Consider the following 27,676-nt stretch of genomic DNA (forward strand, 5'->3'; position numbering starts at 1 on the left):
GATGTAATATAACAATGCATTGGTAAACAATCTGACCCCAAGCCTTCAGCACGACAAATACACCCCCCTTATCCCGACGGAAGGGGAGGGGCCCACCATAAATTGAAGCAAATACAATTGAGGTGACATAACAATAAGCCAAGGGATTAAGGAAGAGGCACTATTACCTCACCACCCAGTCACTTCAAACCTGCAGCACCCCCCTCCCCATAGGGGGAAAGGACAGCTTTACCCCGTCCCCTCACGCACTCCCCCTTCTCCCCACCCTTGGATAAGTCCGTCCACGGTGTGGAGATAGCGACCGGGAGAACGGAGCGCAATTCACGGGTTGCGCGGCAGAACAAAAATTCGACGGAAAAAGGAGATAAAGCGGACCAATGAGAGAGCAGATTGAGGGATAGATGCGCGTTTTACCTGTGTGCACACTCTGACGGCGCGTAGGCGCGTTGCAAGAAAAGGGGATTTCACACACACACACACACACAGGAGAGGGGCCACTCTATAGCATACAACAGAGATATTTTTTAGAAGAAAAACTTGCAAGCTCCTCCCTCCCTATCTACAGTGTGATAAGGAAAACTAAATCAGTTCCTTAGACCAGCTCAGACCCTCAACATCTTCCTAGCTCTGCCAACCCTACTTCAAAGCTGAGTGGCTAGTGAACAAAATATATGTATATATAAATACCTAAGTGTTAACAACTCAATACTAAGTTGTGCAGCAACCAAGTGATAAATAGTGTTGTTTTTTTTGTATCATGGTTGCAAGTAAGTGAATATTAACCTCACCATACAACACTGGAGACTGATATGGTAACTTAATGAAAGTACGCCCACCCTGTGGAAATAGCCTGACTTGATGCTCAACACTGGGCAGTGGTGGTGTGTACCTTGACCATAGACCCTCATAGTTGTGAACTATATACAGAGGAAGCGTGATTTTTTTTGGAGCAAGGAGGAAAGCCAGCTAGCTCTGAGGATATTCCTATACACGTATATATATATATGGGAGTGTAGCCATATATAGATAGCCTACATATCCATATATCTACCCGCAGATATGGCTCAGTGGTTTAACGTCCGCCTATCTGTTGGGGAGGTGTCGGGTTTGAGTCCCCAGACCGCATCAATACTAAAGATGTAAAATTAGTACCTACTGCTGCTCTTTCAGGCGTTAGAGATTGGAGTAAGAGTAGGGGGGAAGCCTTAGCCCTAAATCAGGTATGCATGGGTGGTCCTTGGCATGGTGCACTAATGATCGAAAAATGCTGTAAGGTCATAGGTTGATTGAAAAGTCCTTGTGGACTAGCATTGTGTAGTAGCTCACTAGTGTATTAGTGGCGTTTGTTAGTTCAACGACTAGGAGTCATGTTAGATCCTAGGTTGCATTGAAAAGTCCTTAGGATTTGATGTGGCTTCAGTCATTGCTGATACAGCGTCATGTTCATGCTTTGGTTGCATTAATTGTCGCAATAACACCGTGACCAAAAAATCACGAAACCTTAACTCTCCACCCTAAAGTTTGACGTGTAAATGACCCACAGGTTCTAATTAAAGTGTCAAGGAAAATGTTGGGAAGGATGCACCTCGAATCCGCGTCATACCAAAGACGTTAATAATGGTACCTACCTGCATTGTTCGGCACAGGACATAAAAAATGCAGAGTAGGGGGAATGCCTTGGCCCCAAACAGGCGCAACTCATTACCATGCACAGTTAGGATCTCCAGACAAAGATCGTGCAATCAAAGGGTTGGTTGTCTGTAATGTACTGTACTACGGGTATGAGGTGAAGGACCAAGAGTCTGGCCTTGAGTTGACAAGTTGACTGTTCAGTCCAGGTGCAACTCACCCACACGACATTAACATTATCCATATATCTACTAGCGGATACGCTCCTAGAGACATCTATGGACACCTAACATATTCCCTTTTATCTCTAAGCTAAGATCCGCTGGTTATCACAGAAATTAAGAGCTATACTGGAAAGGAGAACAACTCAGGCTCAACAGTTAAACAAGCCGCTGGCACCAACAGACCAACCCCCTGCTACTTATCATGGGGACACTCCAGCCACCGAAACTCTTGAGCCAGGAGGACAGAGCCTACGGCTACGTGGACTACCACCCTAATTACACAGCTATAGTATCTATAATAGGGGTGAGCCGGCTCGAGCCTCTTTGCGGCGCGGCTACTCTACTCTGCTCCTATATCTACAAGATGAGAAATTGTCAGCCCCTAGCCCGACGTGCGGCAATAGAAGACATTCCTGATTGGGCATTAACTGTGTGCCTAGGCATACTGCTGGCACTGTGGTGGACAGAAGCCTTCATTTGGATCATAACCACCAACATCTGTACACCACCACTCTCTGCTTCTTCATACAAGGTGCTGCTTCTGTTATTACTTGGGCCTACTGTGTTGAGTACAGTGAACATAAAACACATGCCAGGTCACAGACCCCTGGTCCCTGAGATGCCCTTGTCTGGAAGGATGACTGAATGTCCGTTGCACAGCTCCTGTACAGTTGGTGCTCAACGCACGAGAAATGGAGATACTGGACTGGGGATTGTTGAACCTGTATGTGTCCTCCCGGGAGTGTTGAACGATGCGACTGAGCCCAATGAGAAGGTGACAAGCTTCAGAGACTTAGTGGCCAGCCCCAAGATGGGCACTACCACCAGAACTGAGACTCCAAAGGGGCCCAGCCCTAGGGCCAGTACCACCTGTGTCTGGGGTGGAAAGGTCCTCCCTGGCGCTGGCCTCACCAACCTGGAGGATGGGGAGCTGTCCCAGGGGAATAGGCTCTTCACCCAGATGCCCGACGCGTACCTGGGGGTGGGGGAGCCGCCACCCAAGCCTCCCTGGGAGCCCCCAGGCATGGAACGACTGGGGACCGGCCTAAGGATGGAGAATGGTGACCTGCTGCAGTGGAAGGCCTTACCCAGCACGGAGGGAGCAGGGTTGACCAGCAGCAGTGAGGCTGTTCCCCCACACTCCAAGACCAGATGCCTCTACTCTGTTGAACCACTGCACATGACCCAGCCAAGTCCCCCCATGCTGCTGAAGATGGAGGCCCACCAGGATGCAGAGCTCCAGCTAGGGAAGTCAATAAGAAGGCCACCCCCTGCCAAAACCAGAATCACCGCAGGGGCTCCCCACCAGCAGCTGACAGAGCCTGGCAGGGACGCAATACCAGCTGGCCACTCTGGCCTAACTCAGGTGGCTACCAACAGCCCGCTGGCAGTTCAGAACCCAGTTCAGGCTACCATCAGTATGGCATCCTCTGGGCCTTGCCGGTTCAACTGTGGGTACCTGTCCACACATTGGCCACAGATACCCCCCAGAGATCATAGCCCACCTTCCGACTGGCACCATCAACGGCCTTTGCTACCAACTACCTGGAGTAACTGGAGGCAGGATCCCTCATGTGGAGAAGCACCTGCAGAAGCTAAGGCCGAGGCTGGCCTCGCCACCCAGGAGAGGAGAGCCGCTGTTGGATGGAAGGGACCTGTGTGTATGGGGAGAAGGCTGAATGTAACCAAGGAGCCACCACAAGCAGCCCAGCACTGCCTGATCCCTAGTAGGGGAGACCCTGTTTGTCAGCTGGTGCCCCAACTGGAGGATGAGAGACCTGGCAGGTTGATACACCCTGTGGAAGCTGGACTGATGGGACCCAGCTGGACGAAGGAGCGCTGCTGCTTCAACGGCCACACAGCCGCCAAGTGTAGAACAGGTTGGGACCAGGCAATGAAGAAACACCAGGCAGCCCAACAACCTGCATACAACCAGTCTGACACCCAGGTCTACCTGGAGGGAGATGCCCAGCCATCACCCCAACCAGCTGCCGCCGCTGGGGCTGCGGCTACCCAGGAGTCTGTGTCTCAGATTGGGACCATAGTGGCCAGGATCAACGTGCTGGGAGGAGCGGCTGAACCCAACCGGGTTGGCCTGGACTTCAGCCTCAACCACATGGGACCAGAGTTCGTGCAGCCAACCAACATTGCGGAGCCAGAAGTCCTGCGGCCTCTGCCTGGTCGGCCTCAACATGACGGTACCCGTCAGACCGCGTCCCCCGAAGGAGGAGGTAACCCCTGTCACCCCCAGCGAGAGCCGAGGGGCGCTACCCAGCGCCACCGGGACGGTGTACGGGGAGGCCCTGGCGGCCGCCGAGCGGGAGAGGCAAGAGGCGCTAGCCAGCGAGTCTGAGTCGATGTATGGGACGCCAACCGGCGTCGCCACCTGGGAAGAACGAGAGGTGCTTCCCTGCACCACCAAGCTGATGTCTGGGGCGACAACTGTCGCCGCCACCTGTGAAGACTGGGGGGTGCTATCCAGCGCCCCACGCTGGTGCCTGGGGCGACAACCGTCGCCGCCACCGAGAGACCTGGACCCCTGTGAAGACTGGGGGGTGCTATCCAGCGCCCCCACGCTGGTGCCTGGGGCGACAACCGTCGCCACCACTGAGAGACCTGGACCCCGGAACGAGCCCGCAGCCCCAGAGGAAGGGGTGACACCCGTCACCCCCAGTCAGCCAGAGCCCCCAGCCAGCAGGGAGAGTCCAGCTGTCCCTCACCCTCAACTGCGTCCAGCTGTCTACCCCCCTCAACCAAGCCAGGGTAATTGTATTGCATTGGGGTACCAGGAAGTTTGTGCTGGGTCAAACTTGCCTGCGCCCCCTGCATCTGCCCCAGGAACCAGGATATCAGCCATTACCAGCCAACCTGAAGAAGCTTTGGCCGCTGCCTGGGGAGTAACTAAAATAGATGCACCAAGTGCCGAGCCTAACCATAGAAGTAGAGGATCCCCAACAATTATGTCTACCCAAGATGGAGACGATGTGCCTGGACACCTTCAGGCTAGGGGAGGAAATCCGGAGCCTTGTGCCTCCAGTCCACCAGCAGCAGTGGCCGTGGATTGGCCTGTCCCCCAGCCAATTAGAGCGGAGCCAACCTTACAGATCCAAGACAGCCTCCGGCACAGGGGATGGACTGTTACCTTCCCCTACCCTGCAGGTCTGACTGCCATGGACCACCCTGCCAATGTCCAGGATGAGCCTGAGGGAGGCAACGTTCCTACAGTATGGCAACCACCACCTGCCCGCGTTGACAGAGACCCTGGAAGCCGAATGAACCTGACCAGCCCCGAGGGCGAAGAAGCTGTGCCTGCATCCAGTAACCAGCCTGCCAGCAGCAAGGTGACCAACAAGATGGAGACCACCAGCCCAGTAGAGAAACCTGAAGAGGTGTATGCCAGGCGGCTGTTGGTCCAAGCCCCCTCATGTGCTGTTCCACCCCTGGAGGTTGCCAGGGTGGCCTCAGAAGTACAAATCCAACGGCCAGAACATCCAACAGGACCAGCTACTCCAGCAGATATAGCAGATTCCGTTCGACCTGGGGAGGGCTGGAGTCTACCACCGTTCAGCAGCTGGTGTCCTGGCGGACCCATTCCACAAGGACAACAAACTGAAGGCCTCAACCACTGTCGGAAGTCTGGCGGTGCAGACAACCCCTCCCAGCCTTCTGAGGGGAGAGTTGTGGTATTCGGCAACTCTGGGCCATGCAGAAACCAAGACATTATAGTGATGCTACGCACCCAGCTAAATCCTGTTATTCTACAATTGTAAAGCCACCTGCAAATATGTAAGATAACGGTATTGATTTCATCTCTCAGTTGTCCTGCAAGTGGAGGGAGGGGTGTTACCCCTCCCTCTCCCTTCTTAAGCACCGGAACCTTCCCCTTCAACCACCAAGTTATCAGCACCACCTCAGCCCTGAGGATAAAGGTTCTAAGCCTTCCTTCACCCAATAGGATCACCACCCACACAGACTGTTGTTGTCACAGTAATCATCAAACCTTCCCTTTTAGTACCCAGACCTACCACTCAACCCCTCTATGCTTTTCTACCTATTGTGCTGTTCCATGGGCTATCCTGCCTCCCCCGGACAGGGATAGCCATCTACCTAACCATTGCAACTATCTATGTTTTACTTGTATGATTTACCTTTAACTATCTCTATTCCTAATCCATATGTATTTATATTATGTTGTACAACTTTAGTAAACCTTAGACCTTTAATAAAGGAACATCTGAATAGACTCTGTTTGTTACTTAGTGATTGCTAGAGAAGCGTAGCTTCTCTATAACATATGTGTCCACGTCTGTTCGCACTGCCGTAATCAATTGAAATCGGGTGTCCGCCATTTAACCTAGGCGGATACCACAGTATAACATCTCATATACACTATCTAAGGCTTTAACATTATATCCTTTACAATGGATCATTTTAACTTTTTATTGATACATTTCTTATGGAGGTTTTTGTTCTTGTATCATTTTACTCTGTTGTCCTAGGGATAAGTATTCCAATCGGCAAATTTCATCATATAAAAGGTTATTAGTAAAAACGTTAAAAATCAACATGTTTTTAAGCGAAGCTTTTTTATAATTGGGGTCGGTCAGTCCGTCCGGAACTGATAGCTTTTTTCGTTAATTTAGGCATATTAGAATTTTCGTATCGATTTTAAACGTTGAATGGTGATTCCTGTAGTAGTTAGGTACGATTTAGAAAGCGTAGCAACTCTATAGTCGTTACCAGAATGTCCGTACGTCCATTTTAAACATGTTGATTTTTTTTACTTTTTAACAACCATTTTTTATGTTATAAAATCATCCGATTGATCTGATTTTTGGATTGCTGATTCCCATTACAATAAGGTACAATATTTTAAGCGAAGCATCTCTATAATCAAGTTCTAAAAATGTTAGTATGACCTTAAACAGAATTCTATATTTGGGAAGTTTTGCAACATATTTACGTATAATTTTGTAAAAACCTATACATTCATATTTTGCATATTTAGTTCTGACACTCTACAAGGGTTAATGTTCGATTGGCATACCATTTCAGAGCTTCGCTTTTATGGATGTTGTCATACTCATTTTAACTAACATTTCAACAAATAATTTTTGTTTTAAACGTTAAACCATTTTGAATACTTAAAAATTTCTGATGCCACATATGGTACGTTTCTAAACACTTTGTTCACAAGGAGCAGAAAATAATGAGAAACTTTCTAATAATGACAAGAAAACAAGGATGACAACATCCATAAAAGCGAAGCACTGAAACGGTAGGACAAACGGACATTAACACTTGTATAGAATATACTGAATAATCAGAATATAAAAGTATAAGAGTCGAAGCAAAAGTGTAAGTAATTTTTTTGCAAAACTGCTTGATACAGGATAATGTTTATGGACATACTTACATTTTTAGGACTTGATTATAGAGTTGCTTCGCTTATAAAATTGTTCTTTGTTGTCCCAGGAATTAATATACCAAAAATCAGATCAAACGGATAATCAGATCACATAAAATTTGTTGTTAAAAAAGTAGAAAAATCAACATGTTTAAAATGGACGTACGGACATTCAGGTAATGATTATAGAGTTGCTACACTTTCTAAATCGTACCTAACTACTACAGGAATTACCATGCAAAGTTTAAAATCGATAGGACAATTCTAACATGCCTAAATTAACGAATAAAAGCTATCTATCTCGGACGGACGGACGTACGGACCGACCCTAATTATAGAAAATCTTCGCTTTTAAAAACAACATTTAATCCCACGCGAACACAGTGTACAAAGTATATGTTTTATAAAAGCGAAGCTTTTCTATTATTACCATCAGTCCGTTTCGTTGATTTAGATAAGTTTGTATTGTCCTATTGATTTTAAACGTTGTATGATGATTCCTGTAACCGGTAGGTACGATTTGGAAAGCGTGGCAACTTTATAATCGTTACCAGAAAGGCCATCTAAAACATGCTGGTTTTTAAAGTTTTTGACAACTACTTATTCATCTTATTCATGGGACAACAAGGTCCATTATTACAAGCAAGGCATCTCTATAATCAAATCTTAAAAATTGAAGTATGTCCATACACAGTATCCTGTATTTTAATACAATCTTGCAACAAATTTATAAATGTTCTAATTATTAAGTTCTTACACACTACAAGAGGTATTGTTCATTTGTTCTTCCTTCTGATTTTAGAGCTTTGCTTTTATGGATTTTGTCATTCTTGTTTTGGAACTACGTACTAAGGTACTAAGTCTATATTGACTAGGTTACAATTTCTCCTAACGCTATTTTAGAACTTAACAAGGATGACAACATCCATAAGTAGCGAAGCACAAAAATTATGGATGGATATCCTAAAAAAATGAACTATGTTGATCTGGGTCAAAATAATCATATTCATTTTCTTTCTTTTCTATCTAAAAAAATGAAAAGAAGCATTTGATAGTGCCTTATAAAGAATGACGTCATACAATACAAATGACCAATGATAGGCAAGTATACATTTTACCATTTGTCAAATATCTCAAACTAGAGGTGGACTTAAGGGACAACATCCATAAAAGTTCTTAAACAGTAGGACAAACGAACATTGTAGAGTGTCAGAATTGAATAAGCAGAATATGATTTTATAAATCCATTAATTACAGAATACCATTTAAGGGCATACTTACAGTTTTAGGACTGAAATGCTTCGCTTATAACATTGTACCTTGTTGTGATAGGAATTAGAAAACAAAAAATCAGATGAATAGGATAATTATATTGTACAAAAAGTTTGTTGTCAATAAAGTCAATGGACGTACGGATTTTCTGGTAACGATTATAAGCTTCCTAAGTCTTACCTAATTTTTATTTTAATCATCATGCAAAGTTTGAAATCAATAGGAAAATTCATTTAACATGTCTAAATTCATGAAAAAAGCTAACCGTTCTAGAGAGAGAACAGTTTTAAAAATAAATTAGATATTTTTCTTTTGTAGCATAAACGACAGATTAACGTTAGCTTTTTACTGGAACATCAGTATGGGAATCCTTATATATATATATATATATATATGTATATATTTGGGATTTTCACATCAGTACACATTGGCAAGGGTTACTATCTATCTATCTATCTATCTATCTATCTATCTATCTATCTATCTATCTATCTATACATCTATCTATATATGTATCTATCCATCTATCTATCTATATAGCTATATATATATGTATATATATATATATATATATATATATATATATAGATAGATAGATGGATAGATATATGGATAATAGATAGATGGTAAAATAGATAGATAGATAGATGGATATATATATATATATATAGATAGATGTATAGATAGATATATAGATAGATAGATGGATAGATAGATAGATAGATAGTAACCCTTGCCAATATGTACTAATGTGAAAATTTCCAAACAGCTTGCAAATCGACCCGCCCTAAGAGAGATAGATAGATAGGTAGACAGACAAATATATATAAATACAATACGGATAGATAGATATAGTATTGTGGCCATTATTTGTTTGTATATCATTTATTTTTTGTTATTGCTGTGCTTATTAGCACGTACATAATCTTCCAGAATTTTTTAAAAATTTTTATATTTTAATTTTTTTTTTATAATTTGTGTCTGTCCGTCGGTCCTTTGTTAAGAAACCTTTTCTGCCATTTTAGTTCATTAGTGCGCGTTAGATTTGCCCTATCGATTTCATACTCTGCATCATCATTTCTGTAACAGTCGGTATGATTTAGAAAGCGTCTTAGAATGAAAGTAAAAAGTATTCTGTTTTTTTTCCTTCAAATTTAGTATTGGGACAAAGTGACTAAAATCAGCCATGTGACGTCATATAAATGAGTGATTATCCATCTCTTTTTGGGGGTTTTCTTCCCCACTTCTCCTCTAAACTCCTTCATTTATGACGTCACATGGCTGATTTTTGAGTCACTTTGAACCACTATTAAATATACAACTTAATATACAATTTTTTTTAGACTTTAGACCTATTTTAAGCTTATTAGATTGATATTCGTTAGTTATACCGTCTATTTAAGAGCTTCGCTTTTCTATATATGTTGTCATCCTTGTTTCGATTGAAAAAAGGGGGTTTAACACTGCAAAAAAAAATATAGAGAGAGGGGAAAAATGTCGCGCGCCCGAGGCCGAAGTGTTTCATTAAAACAGCAAACAATAATATTAACTAAATCTATTTTTTTCATTATAATATATTCCAAATGATAAATCTATGGTTTTATGCTATTTTTCTCGGGGAAGTGTTGTGGACAATCCCCTTTTTCAAAATAGTTTACATACCTCTTACCATAAAGAAGTAGAGAATTAAAGTAATTACCCCTCCCCTCTCACAAATTTAATTTATATAAAATAATAGTTTTTATAACCTCAACATATAACTAAAGATCACTCTATTTAAGAGAAGTTTTACTTAGGCCCAAAATTAGATCATGAGCAATTTTACTGCAATTGCTGTTTGATAAAAAAATACTGGTGCAAATGTAAAAACGCCAAAATTTTTGCTCTATAAGCACTGACATGATTATATGAGTTACAGTGAATTTGTTACGCGTTTTTAAGATTGAGAGTTAGCTTATTTAATTGAACTTAGTGCATCTTTTCTATGCTTTGCCAATTATAGATGTTGTCTTACATATTTTTTTAAGTTAGCTTTGACAAATTTTCTAAAATTAAAAGAAAAAAATGCGTCAAAAAATATATATGTGGTAAAAATTTAGTATGCAGCGAGCGTTCGCTCGCGAGCGGTCAAAGGATTTGTGAGATAAAATATGTGAAATGTGTCAGGCATTTAAAGGAATAAGACAATAGCCGAAAAATGGATCTACATCCTCAATGATAATACACAAAATTACCCCTTCTGTAAATTACAATTACTGGTTGAAGCGTTTGGTCACTCTCAACTTAATGAACTAACACAATTCAATTAAAGTCCCCAAAGTTGTTAAGCCAACGAATAAGAAAACGTTATTTTAAAACTTTGGGGACTTGTGTAATTAACAGCCCAATGTACCCTTCATCCCTGGAAGTATTTTTTTCGTAAGTATTTTTGACATGCCAACACTTATTTTTAGAGAGGATTTCATATTTTTTTAATAAAAACCGTCTTTAAAAAGCTAAATTTTTATGATAGGTAATATCTATAATACAAAGTAGAACGATGTCTGTCTGTCTTTCTGTTTGTTTGTTTTTTTGTACCAAATGATCTCGCTAACCACTGAACCGATCGGGTTCTCCTTAACAGGTAGAGGCCTCTAGGGGTGAAGCCGCTAGTTAATAAAAAAAGTAACATGTAAAATGTTCTTGTCTTTTCTGTAAGTAGGGTAGATATTAAACAGACTAAAATAAAAATAAATCTTAATATGTAAACTTGGCAATACAACTTTTTTTTCATAGAGGTATATTCGTTATAAAAAATATCGTATAAAATGTTGTTAAAAAACTTAAAATTGTTACCCAGATGTTACATGAATCATAAAGACAAGTTTAAAATAGATATGTCATACTTAAATTATGTGACCGATACATAACGGACGGACGGACGGACAGAAACTCTTATAAAAATTGTAAATAAGCTTCGCTTAAAAAAATGTTATTTTTACACAGGTTATGCATTTACCAGAGCTATTTGCGCTTACTCAGGAATCTAAAGGGATAAGACAATGGACGATAAGTTTATGTATATAATTTAGTATATGAAACAAAACTAACTAAGATTATTGGTTGAAAAGTTTTCTAGCTAAATAATCATTTTATTTAAAGTACCCAAAGTTTTCATCCAACAAATAAGATAACGTTGTTATTAAGCTTTGGGTACCAGTGTAATTAACAGTTCAATAACAATATCCCCCCTCTCTCCCTGACTCTCTACCTCAAATTTGTTAAAGAGATGTTTTTGTACAATTAAGTTTTGTCATCCCATCTGTCATTATGGACGGCTCTAATCGTAAATGTTTTATGTTAGAATCGCCCAATCAATATAAAAAATTTGAGGATTATATAAACTTGAAAATCATGTACGATTTTAGAAATTTGGCTACTCCTAAAACAATTAGGTCATCTAAAAGTTTGGTATGTCCATATCATGATTCTTCTGCAATTTTACGGTATAATTTGTATTTTAGTTAATTTATAGATATATTAAGATTAGCTTTTTGACTTTTTATGTACGATTATATGGTGATACCTGTAGCAGATAGGTATAATAAAGAAAGTGTAGCAACTCTATAATCATTACCAGAAAAGTCAATAAATATTTTTAAAGTTAAAACTAATTTTAATATTTGATTTATGAATACCTATGACTATTTCTAGGTAAAATGTTAATATAAGCGAAACATCTCTATAATCAAGACTTAAAAAATAATCCCAAGTAATTTTTAGACTGATTTACACGGAATTTTTCTTTAGACTTCTAGATATTGTTTATATATATTAAAAGCGCTTCTACTTTATATGTATTCTGATACGCCACTAGAGGTCTCTAGGGCACTAGGGGTGGAAAAGAGAGAGTGGGGACCATTTATCTTGGGAGGGTGGACGTACCCTCCCACAAAACAGTTATAATTCTTCTCAGGAATTATAAAAAAGTATTATTGTAAAGGAAAAAACGACAAAGCTAATATTGCTTGATTCACTTCGACAAGAGACAAAATGAATTAAAAATGATTGCTAAAATCGAAATATATCTTCATGTCTTAGAATAGTGTAATTTTTTAAAAATAGGTTGAAAAACATACTAACTTTGGTATTATCCTCCTAGAAAATTTTTTCAATTTTGAAAATTTGAGTAGCACCCCCCTCCCCCAACCCAGGACAGCGAACTATAAACTCGGGCCGCAGCGCTTGGCTCCCTAGCCTGCCTAGCCGCAGCGCTCGGCCTCCTTCCCAGCCTAGCCGCAGCGCTCGGCCCCCTTGCCTGCCTAGCTGCAGCGCTCTGCTCCCTAGCCTAAAACCTAACCTAACCTAAAATAGTTGTTCGTCGTTGTCGGGGGGGGGGGGGGGGGTGGGTTGCTCAAATTTTCAAAATTGAAAATTAAATTTCTAAGAGGATAACGCTCTAACTTTAAAATAAGGAGAACCATATCAGTCATGTGGTTAGTGAGATTGTAAGCTTCACACAGACAGACAGAGATACGTCCTGATACTTTTGTATGATTTGTAAAAATCGCTACTTAATTATGGATGTTGTCATCCTTGTTTTAAAATATAGGCAAGCCTCAGAGAGGGGTGGGACAATGGGTACAGTAATATACTAGTCCCCAAAGTTTTATAATAACGATTTCTTATGTTGGCTTAAGAACTTGAACATTCAAACCTTTCTACCACTAATTATAATCTACAGAAAGGGTAATTTTGTGTATAATCATTAGGGATGTACATCTATTTATCTTATCCCTTGAGACCCCTGGTTGGCCTTGATACATGATAAGTTGATAAAATTGCTGAATTTGCAATTTATTTTTTCCATAAAGCTTTCCCAAAAATATTAGTACGACAATTTCAGGGATCTGAAATCTTAAGGGATAAGACAATGAATAATAAATTAATGTGCATTACTAATAATGTAAAACAAAATTATCCCTTCTGTGGATTACAATTATTGGTTGAAAAGTTTGGTCACTGCTAGTTTCTCTCTCCCTGTGACAATTTTCATTTTAACATCGAGCACTAAAAAGATTAAACATTAACGTATAACATTAATGGGTTTTTTTGCATTCAAGTTTGAAACTATTTGAAGATTTTTTCTTCTTTTTTGTATGACGATTTGTATGAATAATGGATGTTGCTATAAGATAACGGATAGGAGTTCATTTAGACATGTTAGAATTGTCCTATCGATTTCAAGTTTTGTATGATGATTTATGTAACAATTATCTACAATTAAGAAAGTATAGCAACTCTATATAAATAATTATTATAAAAAAGTCCATTTAAAACATGGTGATTCGTAACTTCGTTGACAACAATTTTTGTATGATATGATTATCCTATTAAGGATCTCAATAATTAAGTCCAAAAATGTATAAATGTCCCTAAACAGTAACCCGCATATACTTAATACACAAGTGTTAATGTTCGTTTGTCCTACCATCTGCTTTTAGAGCTTGGCTTTTATGTACCATAATTTCAGATCCAAAATGCCTAAGACAGACATGCGACAGTTCTTGCAGGATTTTTTCAATCCTCCCAAGCTGTCACCTAAAAAGGTAAGTGGTGTGATTTCCCAAAAAGTACCAGTTGAGCACCAAGGGGTCCAAAGGGATAAGATAATGGCTGCTAATTTGATGTATAATATACAAAATTACCACTTCTGTAGATTACAATTAGTGGTTGAAACGTTTGGTCACTCAACTTGCTAAACCAGCCAAAAACATTTATTTAAAAGTCCCCAAAGTTGTCAAGCCAACAGATAAGAAAATGTTATTTTAAATAGTCTTTTGTCCCCTTTCTCCATGCTGATAACCGCCAACCCCCGCCCCTCCTCCTGGTGGGAGGTTACCCCTATGTTACATTGAGGAGGGACTACCCAGTACCCAATTTAATCTCACCTAACCTGATGTAAAGTGGTAAGCAAGTGTGGTAGTCGGACAGACTGTCACTTCCCAGAGCATGCTACGCTCCGGGGCTCCCGATAAAACGCACAGGTGGTTAATCCACTAACCATCACATTCCTAAGCCAACCCTTTCTTCTATTTTGACCGCCAGATAATGCGGTCAAAGTCTATCAGCCGCTGATGTGGGGAGGGGGTTACCCCTCCCCCCCTCATGTTCCAGATAACCTACCCTTTTCCGGGGGACGTCTGCCATCCCCCCACAGGGGCCTGCCTGTCTGCCATTCACCTGGCCTGCAGCCCCCCATTCTCTCCACACCCATTTTCTACCTAATCCAATATTGTAATCTGTTGTATATAAAGCCATTAATTTGTTATGTATAATCAGTTCGAAATAAATCTTCAACACGGTAACTACTTGGAGTATTTTATTGATAGGATCATTAAGGCTAGGGGCTCTTTTGCCGGACCCGCTAAGTAGGGTTGAACTGCTTCACCCCTACCACACAAGCAAAAGAAAAACTACCCCCTCCATTTATCTTTAATTAAATTCAAAAACACGAGGGAAAGGAGATCTTCAGTGCTCAAACAGGCTCTTTGTAGGAAAGTGCTGAGAGTGATTAAAATCATACAATGTAAATCATTTTATTATGAACATTTTCGCTTTTTATATTTGTGCATTTTAAAAAGATATTTACTTCTTTTACCAATTCAAAAAAAATATGAATATGCTTTCTAACACATTGTATGGGACATCCAAAACATTGGTATCTAGAAAGTTTTCAGTGTTACTGTGTTTCACAAATTTTTCATAGTTAAAATTTTGATTTATATTCCATGATTGAGATCAAATTAATTAGTATTTACATATAAAATTAGTACTTATTTTGGCGTTGCTACAAAAGACCAACTCTACAAAAGACCAACACCTACAAAAGACCAACTCTACAAAAGACCAACATACAAAAGATTAACACTACAAAAGACCAACACCTACAAAAGACCAACACCTACATAAGACAAACAACTACAAAAGGGTCGATTTTTTAAAAGCAATGTTGTATCGGGTTCGAAACTATTCCGTTACATAGCCAACACAGACTTTGGACAAACTGTCGGACGGAATTTTAAAATTCAGCATGTGGACTAAGTTATTCAAGAAAGAAATTTCGGTTTTGAATTTTGTCCTTGTGTTTTTATCGCCATATTGGATACCATTAAAATTGGAAGATTTTTTCTTTAAAATGTAGAAGATTTTTATGCAACTATTTCATTACATTGATACCAAAAAAAATATTTTCTGTTTATTCTCGTAATTGTGTCGTTTATCATCTATTTATAGGATTCATGTTAAAAATTTGATCAATACAGAAATAATGGTAGACCATTTGCAGCTTTAGACCTTCCATCATTACGATTTTTGTAGGTGTTGGTCTTTTGTAGGTGTTGGTCTTTTGTAGTGTTGGTCTTTTGTAGAATTGGTCTTTTGTAGGAACTACTTGTTGGTCTTTTGTAGTGTTGGTCTTTTGTAGAGTTGGTCTTTTGTAGCAACGCCCTTATTTTTTTAATTTATTAAACTGTTGGTTAGACCTGTTCCTAGATGAATTTACTAAGTTTGTTTTAGCTTCGCTACTTATAAATTTCAAATTTTATTGTGTACAGGAATCCACTACGAAGGTTGTCAAAAAGAAAAAAAAGAAAACCAAAGGAATTGAAAATCATTTTTAATAGTTGACTTTATAATGTGACTTTAGTTGATATTTCATACGTGTGTCTGTTTGTTTAAGTGCTTAAAAAATCCACTGAAGATAAATTTTGTTTTGGGGGGTTAATTTTTATTTAGAACTTTTATGATTAAAATATTTTGCTTGTACTTCCTCTGGGTTGGTATTACAAAGTTTCAGTTTTGTTCACTCCTTTGCAGAAATTTTTTTAACCATTAACTAAAATCTTCAGAAAGGGTACTAAATGATTTGAAAACGGTGCTGAAGGTCCAACTTTGATAGAATGTCAGCTAATAGAGGCTATGGACTTCATGAAGTACAAGCTGGACCAGTTTTCTCTGGCTGTTACAGGTATGTCCAGATAGTACCCAAAGTTTTATTCATTAGCTTTAAATCTTTGGGTACTTTTATTGATTAGTTCAATAACTGTCAAAACATTATAACCAATAATTCTATTCTCCAGAAGGGGTATCTTTGTTTATCATAATTGAAAAAGTATATCAATATACCATCCATTGACTTATCCCTAAAATCCCTGCTTATTTTAGAGCTGGACCGGCTGAAACTTGTGTATGATACTCTTCCTGACGAGGTTACAACTGTGGATCGTCTGTGGCCGTTGCAACTCAAAAACAAAGACTCCAGAATTAGAAGGTAACATTTTGGCCTACCATCTATTTACGTCATAGCAGAAGGAAAGTGAAGGGGGAAAGAAATCCTTAAAAAAGAGATGGGGTATATGGTATTTCCTGACGTCAATAGAATATGTAGGACAAAAGCAGTGATATACATCCACATTTTGCTAGGCCTCTATAGACTGCTACAATTACACTACAATTACATTAAAATGTACACTGGCCTGCTATCGGTTAATTAAAATGTGTACTGGCCTGTCATTTGTCATTATTTTTTTAGGACGTCATTTTATAGTAAGCCGTTGGCACTATTAAGAGCTACTGTGACAAATATGGTCGTTTCCCTCAAAGCTAAGCCCAAAACTAACCACTCTCTCCCTTTATTTGATAGGGGGTAGTTTTTTGTTTGAAGGGACAATTAAGTGTATCAAAATTGTGGATGTAATAGAATAAATACTTGGTTGTCCAGCTAGGAATTTATGATTTGCCTTTTGTTTAACGGACAGACGGACGAACTTACATTAGTAGCAAATCTTCTAAATGTTTATTTTGTTTAGGGAAGAAACTCAGCTTGGTTTTGAACATTGCCAATCTGGCAACTATGGCAAAGCTCTAGGTTTTTTTCTCATTATTTTAATTAAAAATATATCTACATTTATACATAGCTCTCTCACTTTCTCTAACAATCTCTCTCTTCTTCTCTCTCGCTCTCTCTCTCTCTCTCTCTCTCTTTCTCTCTCTTTGTTTTGAACATTGCCAATCTGGCAACTATGGCAAAGCTTTAGGTTTTTTCATTATTTTAATCAGAAATATAATTTTATATGTAGATTTCTTTCTCTCTCATGGTTTTAACATTGCCAATCTGGCAACTATGGCAAAGCTCTAGGTTTTTTCTTTCTCATTATTTTAATCAGAAATATATTATATTATATATGTATGTAGCTTTCCTTTCTATCTCTCTCTCTCTTTGTTTTGAACATTGCCAATCTGGCAACTATGGCAAAGCTCTAGGTTTTTTTCATTATTTTAATTAAAAATATATCTACATTTATACATATCTCTCTCACTTTCTCTAACAATCTCTCTCTTCTTCTCTCTCCCTCTCTCGCTCTCTCTCTCTCTCTTTATCTCTCTTGGTTTTGAACATTGCCAATCTGGCAACTATGGCAAAGCTCTGGGTTTTTTTCATTATGTTAATCTTTGTTGGTAAAAAATCAATATTCACATCTATCTCTCTTTCTTTGCTTTTACTCTCTCTCTATTTCTTATCGTTCTTTCTCTCCTTCCTTCGTTCTTTCTTTTTCTCTCTCTCTCTCTCTCTCTCTCTCTCTCTCTCTCTCTCTCTCTCTCTCTCTCTCTCTCTATATATATCTCTCTCTCTCTCTCCTTTTTTCTCTATTCCTTCTCTCTTTCCATCTATTTCTCTTCCTTCCTTATATATCTCAATACCTTTCTATCTCTCTTTCTCCTTCTTTCATAAAGTCGGACATTATATTTAACCATTTTTTCCAACAGCTTCGGCTCTATTGGGCGTATATGTATTGTTTATCTAAAATAATGAAAATATTGTTTAGAGCATTACAACAAAGCTTTGATTTACAGCTCAGGTATGTTATTAACTAAATTAAGTTATTAGGTAGCCAATTCGACCATCCAACTGACCAACCGACCAATAGTTATAGTTATAGATAGGGGATGGGGTATAGGGGATGAATGGGGGTTATTTTAGCCACCTGCCAATTGGCCTTCATATATACTATCCTTTTTAGTAGCGAAGCTACTCTATAATTCACTTTGTCTGTCCGTCAGTTATGAGCTGTGCTGCTTATGGATGTTGTCATCCTTGTTTTAAAATAGAGTACTGCTACAATTCCAGATGTGTGACATTAACATTAAATGTAGGGCAAATGCCTCGGCCCAAAGCAGGCATAGCTTTACTTTTTGTACTTACAAAAAAAAGGTCAAGCAATCAGAGGGTTGATAATGTTGTCAAAATTAACATATAATCTAGTCAACAATATAGGTATTTTTTGATGTCATTGGTCTCCTGGAGGTTGATAATATCGTATTTGTCCAGTTACATAATATCAACTGATTGATAATTAGGAAAAGGAATTGGTGTGTCGTTGGCTAAAAGAGGAGCTCTACTCATACAGACAAAGGATCATAATCTAGCAATCAGGTAGATAGATAGATAGAGATATAGAAAGAATGATAGGTATATAGTCAGATAGATAGATAAGATAGATATTACTCATTCAAACAAAGGATCATAATCTAGCAATCAGGTAGATAGATAGATAGATATATGGATAGATAGATAGACACATAGATAGATATATAGATATATGGAGAGATAGATAGATATATAGATAAATAGATAGATAGATAGATAGATAGATAGATAGATAGATAGAAAGATAGATAGATAGATAGACACATAGATAGATAGATAGATAGATAGACACATAGATAGATAGATAGAGATATGGATGGATAGATAGATAAGAGGAGCTCTACTATATTACTCATTCAAACAAAGGATCATAATCTTGCAATCAGGTAGTTAGATAGATAGAGATATGGATAGATAGATAGAAAGAAAGATAGATAGATTTATATGTAGATAAGAGGAGCTCTACTCATTCAAACAAAGGATCATATTCTAGCAATCAGGTAGATAGATAGATAGATATATGGATAGATAGATAGAAAGATAGATAGATATATAGATATATGGAGAGATAGATAGATATATAGATACATAGATAGATAGATAGATAGATAGACACATAGATAGATAGATAGATAAGAAGAGCCCTACTCATTTAAACAAAGGATCATATTCTAGCAATCAGGTAGATAGATAGATAAATAGGTAGATAGATACATAGAGAGATAGACAGATAGATAGATGGATAGATTTATAGACATGTAGGTATACAGATAGAAATAAAACATATAGGTAGAGATTCAGACAGATACATAGATAGATAGTTATCCAAGATTACCAAAAGTTTTATATCATGACATGTTAATAGCGAGGCAAATCTAAAATTCACTTTGTCTGTCTGTCCGTCCGTAATGCTATTGAGAAAATATAATTTTCTTGCCTGCTGTTAAAGATAGACAGCTTAATTTTTTTGTGAAATTACCCAATACTTATGTGCTCTTTAAATCACCTTGGCCATACTCCCATTCATATTTATTGTGCTTCGCCAATTATGGATATTGTTATCCTTATTATTAATTAATTTATTAATTTATTTAATAAGACTTGATCTTGTGTCTTGAGAAAGGCTGCTTGGAATGTGAACTACTAGATTTTCTAGTTGAACATCAGATAGATAGATAGATAGATAGATAGATAGATAACCTATACCATATAGTTGTTGTCATCCTTATTATTAATTTAAGAGACTTGATATTGTGTCTTGAGAAAGGCTGCTTGGAATGTGAACTATTAAATTTTCTAGTTGAACATCAGATAGTAGATAGATAGATAAATAGATACCCTATACCATATATGTAGTTGTTGTCATCCTTGTTATTAATTTAAGAGACTTGATATTGTGTCTTGAGAATAGCTGTCTGGAATGTGAACTACTAGATTTTCTTCTTGAACATCAGATAGTTGATAGATAGATATATAGATAGATAGATACCCTATACCATATAGTTGTTGTCATCCTTGTTATTAATTTTAGAGACTTGATCTTGTGTCTTGAGAAAGGCTGCTTGGAATGTGAACTCCTAGATTTTCTAGTTGAACATCAGATAGATAGATAGTTGATAGATAGATACCCTATACCATATAGTTGTTGCCAACCTTGTAATTAATTTAAGAGACTTGATATTGTGTCTTGAGAAAGGCTGCTTGGAATGTGAACTACTAGATTTTCTAGTTGAACATCAGATAGTTGATAGATAGATATATCGATAGATAGATAGATACCCTATACCTTATAGTTATTGTCATCCTTGTAATTAATTTAAGAGACTTGATATTGTGTCTTGAGAAAGGCTGTTTGGAATGTGAACTACTAGACTTTCTTGTAGAGCATCAGATAGTTGGTAGATAGATAGATAGATATATAAATAGATACCCTATACCATATAGTTGTTGTCATCCTTGTTATTAATTTAAGAGACTTGATATTGTGTCTTGAGAAAGGATGTCTGGAATGTGAACTACTAGATTTTCTAGTTGAACATCATCAATTAGGTCAGTATTATGGATCTAAAGGGATAAGGAAATGGCCGATAAATTGATGTACATCCCTTAAAATGATAATCCACAAAAATACCCTTTCTTTAGATTAAAATTAGTGGTTGAAAGGTTTGAACACTCAACTTAATAAATTATCTGAATTCACTACATTCACCAAAGTTGATAAGTGAACGAATAAGAAAACATTATTTTAATACTTTGGGGGCAAGTGTAATAAACAGCCCATTGTACCCTATCTCTCTGGGTTAGTATGCACTTTATAATCCTTATATAAGTAATAGGATGACAGTCTGTCTGTCTGTCTCGCTTACTGTTGAACTGATATGGTTCTCCTTTGCAGGGTAGCTTTATTTAGGTCATGTTCAGTATGTTAGCGTTTTAGGGGAGGGTTCTTTACATCCTCTCAAGATGAATAAATCACCACACCTTAAATTACCGAACCCTGCCCCCCCCCCTTGATTGTTTAAAGTTTAAGATACAATTTGAAAATGTTTAATCTTGATTTTGTAAAAGAAAGAGATAGCTTATAATTCGTAGATGTTTTAAAAATTGGAACATTTAAATATCAATATAATTAGAATAAGGATGACAACATCCATGAAAGTAAAGCATTAAATTAAAGAACATTAAAACTTGTAAAGAATTAGAGCTTAATAAGCAGCATATTAATTTTAAAATAATAAACTAAATTTCACCAAAAAAGGGTTATTTTTTGTATATAGCCTTTCATTAATTTGATATTTTATTGAATTATTAAAATCAAACTTTTATGTAATTAAGGAATACCGAACGAAACGATAGCTGGAGAAAATTTAGAGAAAAAATATCATAGATTCAATCTCAGAAGATCTGAAAATTCTGCAGTTTTTAAAATAAGGTAAAAAGACACAAAGTAACAGAATGTCTTTTTGTATGTCTGTGTTAAATAAATGAAAGTCCGCATGTCTGTAGGTCTATTAGTTAATAAGTCTGTTCATCTATCCATGTGTCAATCATTCCTCTTATATGTATTTATGTTTGTTTATTAGTAAGTAAATATCCCATAATGTTTGCCTGTCTGTTCATAATTCTATCCATGTGTCAATCATTCCTCTTATATGTCTGTATGTTTGTTTATTAGTAAGTAAATATCCCATAATGTCTGCCTGTCTGTTCATAATTCTATCCATGTGTCAATCATTCCTCTTATATGTCTGTATGTTTGTTTTTTAGTTAGTAAATATCCCATAATGTCTGCCTGTCTGTTCCTAATTCGCCAAAGCCCAAAATACATAACTTTTGCACCACGTCGTCTTACTGTGACGTCATAAAATGAGGGAGATGAGAGGAGTAGTGGGAAAGAAAATCCCTAAAAAAGAGATGGAGAATATGACGCCACAGGAAGACGACGTGGTGCAAAAGTTATGTATTTTGGGCTTCGTCCATAATTCTATCCGTATGTAAATCTCTGTCTAAATGTATGTTCGTTGGTTTGTCCTAATATTGATATGTATTTATCGCATCGTATTATAGACAGCTTTTCGCTATAAAAATAAGATTAAGAATAAGATCAGTTTTGTTAGCCCCGAAACAATCCTAAACAAAATTTTTCTAATTTCCGCGGAAAGCTGACTGTAATGCGATGCTTTGCAGTATCACTGAGACGGTTCTAATCCTGTGGATATTAATCGGTTTCGAAGCCATACTAGAATAATTTTATACATATATATTTTTTAGGAAACTATTGGATGAAATTTCAAAGCTGACAAGGTTAAATTCGCAGGAAATTGTGTTTTTTAATTATCAATTAGATTTTTAACGATTTAATTTTTAAAGGTAATAGAATATCTATGTGTTTATCTGTAGAAAACTGATATGGTTCTCCTTTACAGTGAAGCTTTTCATAAGTCCTCAAATTAACAACAACATAAGTCCTTCCCAAATAATATTTTTTCGATCTAAAATATATTTGAAAATAGTGTCCAATCAACACCCCCCTCTTTAAAGTACCCCTAGAGGCATCAAAGAGCCATTTGGGACAGGTAATTGTCTGACTTATTCATCTATACTAATACAATTTATATGAATTATATAAGTAGATTCGCTATTAAAAATCTTATTACAAAAATACATAAATAGGAAGTGAGAGAAGAGAAGAAGGAAAAATCCAACCAACTTATAGGGATAATTAAGGTCAGCATCTATATATAATATCTCTCTGGCTGTATGTCTGTTGCTAAAGATCTCGCTAACTGCTGGACTGATATGATATGGTTCTCTTTTATAGTGAAGCTTCTTGATGAACTATTTAGAAGGGAATGGTGTTAAACTCTCTAACTAATTAAAAGTTTGTCTGTATATTTTGCTTAGAGTAGTTTCTTCGCCCTAGCCTCTTTGAGAAGGCGTGGAATGTCAGGAGTAAAGCCTAAAACCATCCCAAGACGTATATAAACCATTCCTGAAAAGTATAAACTATTTGGACAAGCATTTTCCGAGACCTTTACCTGGAGGGATCGGACATTACTCTAGTACCCAAAGTTTTAAAAACAAGTAAGCAAAAAACTTTGGGTACTTATATTGATATCTATCTAAAGGATTAATTTTGTTTATTATCATCATTGGAAATGTATATCCATTGTCTTATCACTGAAGATTCCTGATTTTAGGACTGCGCCAGTAGTTTGGAGTTTGATAAGAATCTTGAGATCTACATTGCTGACCCACCTTCAATTAAAAAGGTTAGTAAGTGGCTGGTGGTTTTCCTCAAAGTGTCTTTTTGTGCATAAAGAACCCCATCCCCCCCCCCAATTTTTTTTGATGAATTTAAAAAACTTGTAAGAGGGGGAAATTTTTTTGTCTGTTTCTTTTTAGGTCAGGTTAATTTAGGTTATATTGGGTAAGTTGTAAAGTGCCCCTCTTATTCAAATAAAATAAGGGAGGGGGGTTCAGTGCCAAGGGGTAACATTTTTTTCTTGGTTGTTATATAAGGTAGAGAACAGAGGTGGATTCTTAAAAAAAAATTTGCCCCACTAATCGCTTAGTTGGGCAAAATTGAAAAATTTACCAAAATCACATTAAAAATCTACAAAAATAAAATAAAATCTTATGTTAGTAACCCTTCTATAATTTTGTGATTTTGAAGGATTTTTCACGAAAACAATTTTGCCCTACTAAGCGATTAGTGGGGCAAATTTTTTAAAAGAATCCACCTCTGGATTATTAAAGATTTTTATGGGCATCTTGTCCGTACTTTATTTGTCTGTTAGAAACGTTGACGTTAAAAGAGAAAATATGATTTAATATGCTGCTAAAGAAGATGTACAGCTGAAATTTTGTAAAAGGTTCCTCAGTCTATAAATATCTTTCAGTTCGTCTTTAATGCATTTAAATAGGAAAATATAACTTAATAAAGATGTGCAGCTTAATTTTTACTTTTATTCAAGATCATTCATTATTTATTTTTTTTGTTTAATTTAGATGAACAGTGAGTATAACTGTTTTTCTGAGGACGTGTCTATAGAATATAATTATGATAAGGTACATTTTTTCTTGGGTTGACCTAGCCATGTACATGAACAAAAATGGTACAACTTTAATCCTTGACGGTTGGGGGGGGGGGGGGGTGTATAACATTCCCTATCTTTCTCATTTTCTGTGTGTGATAGATAGAGTGCTGAAACTTGGTGACTTATTACCACAAAACTAATCTTGAAGATCTCCATCCTGGCAGGCTTGGGATGCCAGCAAACCTGGCAGGGTCATCCACATAAAGAGCAAATTTTGTTTTTCACCTTAAACAAGGCATTTTATGTTTACAAAATAATAAAATTCATATTAAATTATTAAAAAAAGTGTTCAAGTCAATTTCAGGTTAGGAAAGGAGCCCGCCCGACTGTTTAGGGTTAAGTATCTATCTATCTATTATTGTTTTCAGGGAAGACATGTTATGAGCAAGAAAGAAATACTTCCTGGAGCTCTGCTAGGTGTGTCATACTAGTATATCTATCTATCTATATATTATACTTTTCAGGGAAGATATGTTATGAGCAAGAAAGAAATACTTCCTGGAGCTCTGCTAGGTGTGTCATACTAGTATATCTATCTATCTATATATTATACTTTTCAGGGAAGACATGTGATGAGCAAGACAGAAATACTTCCTGGAGCTCTGCTAGGGGTGTCATACTAGTATATTTATCTATTATACTTTTCAGGGAAGACATGTGTTAAGCAAGAAAGAAATACTTCCTGGAGCTCTACTAGGGGTGTCATACTATAGTATATCTATCTATTTTTTGATGTACATCTCCAATGATGATAGCAAAAATAACCTCTGTAGATTACAATAGGTTGTTAAAACGTTTGGACAGTCAACTTAAAAACAGACGAATCAAAATTCAATAATAGTCCCCAAAGTTGTTTAGCCAGTGAATAGAAAACATTTTTGTAAATATGAAGGGAGTCCCCCCCCTCCCCTTACGGAATAAATAGATACAAGTATGACCACACTCAAAGGTGCTGAAGCTCCATTGGCCACCATACTAAGCCCAGGAAAAAGATAGTTTTAATCAAGGATCTAAAGGGATAAGACAATGGACGATAAATTGAAGAACATCACCAAAAGTGTAAATAAAAATTCTGTAGATTAAAATTGTTGGTAGAAGCGTTTAAACACCAATATCAATAGTTAATGAAGCAATCTATTAAAATTTAAGAAAAGTTCCCAAAATTTTGAAGCCAACTTTATTACAGAACTGCGGGTACTGGTGTCGTTCCTCCCTCAAACAAGGGAACTATGAAATGTATCTGTAATCTTTATATAAAAGTTACAAGTTTTCGGTCTTTCTGTCTGTGTGTGTTTACCTAACCCACTGGACCGATATGGTTCTCATTTATAACTTTTTTTTTGGTAGGTACCTCCAACCTTCGTTGATTACTTCTTATATAGACAAAACTTATTGTTTGAAATGTTTGAACACTGTTAGCTTGCACCAAACAATCAAGATTTATTGAAAGTACTTACATCCTTAAAGCCAATTAATGTATGTAAATAAAAGCTTTAAGTACTATTAAAGACAAAACTATTTATCTACACAGAAGAGAAAAGCATGGTAATGAACTATTGTAATTTCTGTCAGAATTTCACTAAGGTTCCTCTACCTTGTGAGGTGAGAATATCTATCTATCTATATATATATTTATCTATCTATCTATCTACCTACCTATCTACCTATATATCTATCTATCTATCTATCTATCTATCTATCTATATATCTATCTATCTATCTATCTATCTATCTATCTATCTATCTATCTATCTATCTATCTATCTATCTATCTATCTATCTATCTATCTATCTATCTATCTATCTATCTATCTATCTATCTATCTATCTATCTATCTATCTATCTATCTATCTATCTATCTATCTATCTATCTATCTATCTATCTATCTATCTATCTATCTATCTATCTATCTATCTATCTATCTATCTATCTATCTATCTATCTATCTATCTATCTATCTATCTATCTATCTATCTATCTATCTATCTATCTATCTATCTATCTATCTATCTATCTATCTATCTATCTATCTATCTATCTATCTATCTATCTATCTATCTATCTATCTATCTATCTATCTATCTATCTATCTATCTATCTATCTATCTATCTATCTATCTATCTATCTGTCTGTCTGTCTATCTATCTATCTATCTATCTATCTATCTATGTATCTTTATATCATATCTATCTATCTATATGTCTATATTCAGAACTGCTGTAGTGTAGTTTACTGTTCTGTAGTTTGTGAATCATCTGCTGCCTACCATCAGTACGAGTGTATCTATCTATCTATCTATCTATGTATCTTTATATCATATCTATCTATCTATATATCTATATTCAGAATTGCTGTAGTGTAGTTTACTGTTCTGTTGTTTGTGAAAATTCAGCTGCATATCATCAGTACGAGTGTGAGATGAGATTATTTGAGGTAGAAATTTATGATCATACCCAATGATAATGACAATAGAATCCCTTCTGTAAATTAAGATTAATAGTTGGTAATTCTGGAACATAGACAAAAATTTAGCCCTGTATCTCAAATGGCAGCCAAGAAACATTTCAGACGGATAGATGGAAAAATATACAGACTTTTGGTAGTAATACATTTACCTATAAAGTAAGTGTGTGTGTTTGAACCGAAGGATTACATTACCCACTGAACCGATGTGGATCAAATTTACAGTGAATCTTATGATAGGTCCAGGGAAGATGTTTAATTATTGTCACGGCGGGTGCTTTAACTCTCCCAAGAGATCCTCCAACCACCATAATTTTTTTAAAAACTTTTCTTTTTGAAACTATTTAAAGTTTATGGTCGAAAACCCAGCCCCCCTCCCCTTAGGTGCCCCTAGATGCCTCTAGGGCATAGCCACTAGTTTATTTTATTTCATATTATTTAGGTGATACCAAACGAGAAGGCAGAGATGAATCCATACTTTCTAGCCATGCGACTTATAACGCAGAAAGATATCAAATTTTTCATAGGGATTAAACTTTTGTCATATTCAATTTTTGAGGACAACGGAAAGTGTCGTGCTTGGCGTCATAAAAATACTTCTAAAAGGTAA

General features: G+C 37.0%; 1 protein-coding gene across 1 annotated transcript; it reads left to right on the forward strand.

Moving 5' to 3' along the window:
- The first annotated feature begins 3,969 nt into the window (after positions 1–3,969).
- LOC145319880 (uncharacterized) lies at positions 3,970–27,676 on the forward strand. The gene is made up of 19 exons (XM_080162286.1): positions 3,970–4,084; positions 10,632–10,698; positions 14,045–14,120; positions 16,128–16,170; positions 16,454–16,540; positions 16,738–16,843; positions 17,382–17,440; positions 18,399–18,431; positions 18,931–19,006; positions 20,973–21,049; positions 21,836–21,932; positions 22,772–22,823; positions 23,174–23,227; positions 23,701–23,772; positions 24,512–24,571; positions 24,969–25,017; positions 26,132–26,202; positions 26,950–27,036; positions 27,509–27,676. Exons 1-19 carry the CDS (start codon positions 3,970–3,972, stop codon positions 27,674–27,676), a joined length of 1,449 nt encoding a protein of 482 aa, XP_080018412.1.

This window comes from Acartia tonsa, chromosome 5 (genome assembly GCF_053477335.1).
Source record: "Acartia tonsa isolate MP-2025a chromosome 5, ASM5347733v1, whole genome shotgun sequence".
Classification (NCBI taxonomy): Eukaryota; Metazoa; Arthropoda; class Copepoda; order Calanoida; family Acartiidae; genus Acartia; species Acartia tonsa.

Bases quoted from the DNA above. Each gene is read 5' to 3' on its own strand.
- LOC145319880 (XM_080162286.1), top strand. From the start codon at position 3,970: ATGGGACCAGAGTTCGTGCAGCCAACCAACATTGCGGAGCCAGAAGTC. The intron at 16,541-16,737 runs GTATGTCCAGAT...TGCTTATTTTAG, and splicing joins GTTTTCTCTGGCTGTTACAG to AGCTGGACCGGCTGAAACTT. The intron at 17,441-18,398 runs GTTTTTTTCTCA...AATATTGTTTAG, and splicing joins CAACTATGGCAAAGCTCTAG to AGCATTACAACAAAGCTTTG.